Source organism: Vicia villosa, linkage group LG4, assembly GCF_029867415.1.
Source record: "Vicia villosa cultivar HV-30 ecotype Madison, WI linkage group LG4, Vvil1.0, whole genome shotgun sequence".
NCBI classification, from domain to species: domain Eukaryota; kingdom Viridiplantae; phylum Streptophyta; class Magnoliopsida; order Fabales; family Fabaceae; genus Vicia; species Vicia villosa.
In genome coordinates this window covers 50724361-50730107 of record NC_081183.1, presented here as the reverse complement: position 1 = coordinate 50730107, position 5747 = coordinate 50724361, and the positions used below count along the sequence as shown (strand labels likewise).

The 5747-nt window shown below is 34.4% G+C and overlaps 1 protein-coding gene across 1 annotated transcript; it reads left to right on the top strand.

Annotated features, from left to right (window-relative positions):
* Positions 1-272: 272 nt before the first annotated feature.
* LOC131599159 (adenylate kinase 5, chloroplastic-like) lies at positions 273-5222 on the top strand. Its single transcript, XM_058871611.1, has 19 exons — positions 273-582; positions 660-767; positions 1634-1762; positions 1869-2003; positions 2166-2312; positions 2454-2528; positions 2620-2716; positions 2796-2842; positions 2946-3074; positions 3173-3208; positions 3290-3370; positions 3512-3650; positions 3758-3837; positions 4054-4119; positions 4235-4264; positions 4349-4458; positions 4548-4685; positions 4791-4820; positions 4905-5222. Exons 1-19 carry the CDS (start codon positions 388-390, stop codon positions 4927-4929), a joined length of 1797 nt encoding a protein of 598 aa, XP_058727594.1. The 5' UTR covers positions 273-387; the 3' UTR covers positions 4930-5222.
* The last annotated feature ends 525 nt before the right edge of the window (positions 5223-5747 follow it).

Here is a 5747-nt window from a genome sequence, read left to right as displayed (position 1 = left end):
TCTAAACGTACCATCGTTTCCCTTTTAGTCAAAATCAATTTTACTTAATAATTCCCTAAAAAAAATGCTAAGATGTTTTATCCCCTCTTAAAGATTATTTTTAACATAACCATATAAGATAATCTCATCTTCCCACTCAACATCTTTAGCTAATTACCTATAGTTGAATAGAGAATAAAAATAAGATTAAAAATAAAGAAAAAGTAATATAAAATGATGAGATAAATGGTATTTTAAAAAGAAAGATAAATTTGTTTTGTAATGTAAAGAAGTAGTGGCCTTGGTTGCTTGCCATTAGAGTGTGATGAATGACTAATAACCACTGAAACTAAACTCAGGCAAAGGTATGATGAGCCTGGGTGACTCATTCATTCTCTGAAAGCAACAATGTTGCACACCACTCCCTCCTCCTCTTCCTATCTCCACACAACAATTCTTCATCCTCAATCTCATTCTCCTTCTCTTCTTTCTCCTTCTTCTTTCTATAAGCCATGTTCACTTCTCAACAACCACTTTCACACTCAATCTCTTCTTCAATTTACCAACTTCCCACGGAAAATCCATTCTCCATTAAGACCCAAGGTTCGTTTTACTTTGTTCATGTCTTTGAATTTTATTTTAAGTCTTGTTTATTAGTGATCGTTTTCTTTTTAACAAAGGTGCTGAAAAAAGTGATAAATTGCTCCACAACCGAGCCGTTGAAGGTTATGATATCAGGTGCACCTGCATCTGGCAAGGGAACACAATGTGAATTGATTGTTACTAAGGTAACTTTGTTGCTTCCTCTCTCTCATATGAATTTCACTTTTGAAATATTGGAATGATTTATAAGCAATAGTTCACTAAGTTAAGCATTTTTAAGAAAATTGGTAGTTGGATTTGGGAATAATTTCAGTAGTAATTAGACTACAAGCACTAAATTGTTTAAGTAAACTATGTGCTAAATATTTTTACTTTTCCGTTAAGTCAGCTTAGTTGATAGTTGTGGGGATATCAGACTGCAAGGATGTGGGTTGGAACCCGCGACATCCTACTTATTCACTTTTAAATGATGAAATTTCAGCCATGATGCTACTTGACCAAAAACATATATATTTCTATTACCTAATACTCTTGTGGAAGGCCTATAAGCCGAACCTAAGATTGAGAATGAGTTTGTTAAATGTGAGGGTTAGATAATGTCAGGTGTTTATTGGGAGATACACAGGATACCTGGTTTCAAAGACCATGAACCATGGAACACAATCTATTTCCATTGCCAGTAGTTTTCCTAAGCGAAAACAATTTGGTCCATAAATCATCCATTTCTAAAGGATGAGTACCTTTATATAAAACAAAACGATCATGAAGGTGATTCTTGCATCCTTTTAGAGAGGTCTTTTATTCATCTTATGGTATTTGAATTGCCAATGCATCTCCTTTACTACACGGTTTTGGAAATTGTGAAATCTGACGAGTTTTGTAGCACTTGCTTAAAAGACAATGCCTGCATAACAGAGAAAAATGAGGCAGCAAGATAGAAGAGACCTTAAACAATAAATATTATTGATAGCAGTGGCATGACAACTTGTAATGTGCATTCATTGAAACAAATGTTCAGGCCTGATCAGATATGTTGTGTCTCATTCTGCAGTATGGATTGGTGCACATATCAACCGGAGACTTGCTAAGACAAGAAGTAGCAGCTGGCACAGAAATAGGAAATAAAGCAAAAGAGTTCATGAATGCTGGTCGCTTGGTTCCTGATGAAATTGTGACTGCTGTATAGTCAAGAATTGCACATTTTGATTTTTCAGTTCCGTTCGTGCTTCATTTTCATATGCTGATAGACGTGCCTTTGTTTGTTTTGTTTTGTCTTTCTCTTGTAGATGGTGGCAGCACGCTTATCTCTCGAAGATGCAAAGCAAAAAGGGTGGCTTCTTGACGGTTACCCTCGGAGTTTGGCTCAAGCAGAGAGCCTGGAGAAAATGCAGATAAGACCTGATGTGTATATTGTGTTAGATGTATGTTACAACCTGTTTTTTTTTTTTTTACTGTTAAGCCTGGAAAAATAATATATGTAATTTAATAGTATTCCGTAGAGTAATGTATGCGATCTATATCTATTAATCAGAAACAAACTGTTCAATTTTCCTTGCTAAGTTATTAAATTTTCTAATACTCAGGTTCCTGATGAAATTCTGATCGACAGATGTGTTGGTAGAAGGCTAGACCCAGTAACTGGGAAGATATACCATCAGAAATTTTTTCCACCGGAGACTGATGAAGTCAAAGCAAGGTTGATAACTCGTCCTGATGACACCCAAGAAAAGGTATGATATGATATACTCCTCTTTTTATTTTTTGCCATCTTCATTGATATACAACTAGGCCATATCATGTGAAAATGCATCAAATATGAGAAAATGTATCCTTCCAAACTAATTTATGTATACATATTCAATTATTCTCAGGTTATATCACGCCTGAGCATATATAAGCAAAATGCAGATGCAGTATCTTCCTCTTATTCAAACATAACAAATAAGGTTACTAAAGATTATTTTTCTTATATATGTTATTGCAATATTGTCAACCAGTGGGACATTCTCATTTTTTAGTTATTTGTCATATGCGCAGATTGATGGCAGCCGTCTTAAAGAAGAAGTTTTCAAAGATGTTGAATCTTTATTAACTCAATTACAGCAGAATAAAGAGAAAATAGTGAATTCTGAAGGTATGAATTTTCAAAAGCATATTTCAAACTTCGCCCAAAATAGTGAATTATGAAAGTTTATTAACAGTTATTTATTCAGAAAAACCAATTCTTGATATGAAAAAGGGGGCAGCATCTTTGATCCAGGTAGATGACAGTACTTTGTAAAAGGAATTGTTTCTTTATTTTGATTATTTTTACAAAAGCCTCCTTTGTGTATCTTTTCTTATTTTGCTTTAGCTTGTTTCAGGATAAATGGAGAGGAATTCCGACTAAACTAAACAACATTCCCCATTCTCGAGATATCAGGAAATATTTTTATGATGATGTGCTACTAGCTACACAGAGGGCTATCAATGATGGAAAAATTAGATTGAAGGTATAAGAATAACGATAGTCCCTGGATTTTGTGTCTTGTTTTTAATACCTTGACGAGGAGGCCTAAGATGAATTTTTTTTTCATTCCAAATCAAATAGGTTGACATCAACATTCCTGAACTGAATCCAGAAATGGTATGGAGTATGGACTTTTCTTTTCTCTCTCTTTTGATTTTCTATTAATATCTTGATATAACCTTATCTTTTGGTATATAGGATGTTTATCGAATTGGCACTTTGATGGAACTTATTAGATCTCTTGCACTTTCATTTGCTGATGATGGGAAACGTGTAAAGGTGTTTTACTGACTCATTTTGCTCTAACATAGAACATTTTGTGCTCTAACATAGAACATTTTGTATGTAAAGAAAAAGAAGGAACTTCTATCTGTGAATGTCAACATAGTTCTCTTTGTTTAAACTTTCTTCGTCATCCAGGTTTGTGTACAAGGGTCAATGGGTGAAGGTGCTCTTTCTGGAATGCCATTGCAGCTTGCTGGAAGTCGAAAGATTTTAGAGTTCATGGATTGGGGTGATTATGGTGCAAAAGGAACATTCATCAACATTGGTTCAATAGGTATATCAATGAGCTACAGCTTGTATGATTCTGCTGTTGTGCATTATTATTGGTTGGACACATTTAGAATTTGGTCTTACTGATTCCAGCTTAATGTCTAATCTCAGGTGCTGCAGAGGTTGAAGAGCAAGATGACATATATATCTTGGTGGCTCCTCAGAATGCCGTAGGGAATTGTATTATTGATGTAAGGGGATAGAGTGAAAGTTTGACAGATTTAATAGCTTATCACATTCTGAACCTTCTATTCATCTTGATTATTTCGATATACACCCTCTAGTCACTCTTATAAGCAAATTTCACTTTTTGTGGTACATTTGACTGTCAATGTATGTTGTCCATATATGGTCGATATACACCCTCTGGTCACTATTCTTAATATTTTCTGAGGTTGGATGTACAGGATTTAAAAGCAATGACCAGTGCTGCCGAACACAGACCAGTTATCTTAATCAACGCTAAGCTTAAGGTTCATTTCCTAGTTCCGTGTAGTTCAAGTTTATTTCATGATATAGTTGCCCGATTTACAAGTTTTTCAGATTTGCCTCTATGAGTCATTAACTAATACATTTCGATGAATTCAGGATTTACCGGCTTCCAGTGGTATTATGCAAGTGAGTACTAAACCAGCAAGTTGAAGATAACAATTTATTCAAGAGAAAAGTAAGGTTATATAATTTTGTCTTCTTAATCACTAGACAATGGGGCGAGACAAAAGACTTGAGTACGCAGCATCGTTTGAAAGTTGCTATCTCTTCCGGCTTCTCTATTATGCAGGCACCCAATATCCCATAATGGGAGCTCTCAGGTAGACGGTTACATATATTTCTATCATTAATTTTTTTTAATCATATGTTTGGTTGAGAAAGTAACTAACTTGGCTGGACTGGTATGTAGGATGTCGTATCCATACCGGTATGAGCTGTACAGGAGAGTAGATGAGTCACCTGGAAAAGAGAAGTATGTAATTTTGTCTACTTTTCCTCAAATGCCTACCATTGATGAAGTTAATGATTCCTTTGAAGGAAAACCAAGGTAACAAACAACAGATCTTCAATTTAAATAAGCTAAATATTCTGAAACCATGTATGAACATTTTTTTGCCTAACATTTAAACTTGACATTAAATTTTTTTTGTAGAAATGGAACCAGGAAAGCCTCAGGGTTTTGGTTAGAAACATCTCTAGCCTCAATCTACTATTAGTTGTTTAAATTTTTATCATCATTGTATGGATGTAACTATTTTCTCTGCAGGGGCTTCTTGAGTGAAATATTTTGAGCATGCTGGAAGTGGCAAAGTCAGAGCTTGTGGTACAATTTTCTGGTGGTGTGACATGTTGAAGATTCAAAGAATTTTCAAACTATAAATGATCTTGACAGTTTTAAAGCAGGTTGAAAAATATGTCTATAAGCAACTGTATTAATAAATATTATGGGCCTCACATGATAGCAAATGTATTGTCTTTTCAGTTACTCCAAAGTAAATAAGCAAAAATAACAGCATTCATAATTAATAAATTGTTAATACTATTATTATTATTTCTAATTATGGTGATTTAGAGTAGAGTCGAGTTGGTCATTTGAAGAATTGCGTCAATTCTCTTAACTTCTATCAAATATGTCCTCTTCCATCTATCAAGTTTGCTCGTTTTGAAATAAATTGTTTTTATTATTTATTGAGTGTTTGGATTACAGCCACTCTTTCTCCTTTTTCCAACATCATGTATATGAAACTTTTAGTGCATTACTCTTACTCTTGCCACCCTTAGTGATGCTACTGAAAAACCAATAATATTTCTAAAATTCAGAACTCAATTTTAGGAAGCATAAAAAGCTGTAACCACAATCAAGTTTTAGGCTGTCGCGTGAAAAAAATCAGTCGGGGATGAGACACCTGATGCTTTCTTTGGGCTCGGGGCTCAAGAAAATGATTTTGTTTTTTCGACCAAATTTTTTATTATTTCCAAAGTAGGAAAAAGAAAAAAGCTGCAATAACCTTAAAAGTGGGGGAGAGATCTTTGGGTAAGAGGGTTGGTTATACGAAGGGAAGGTATTAGCACCCAACGTATCTATAGTACTCTATAGGTTTCTTTGTTT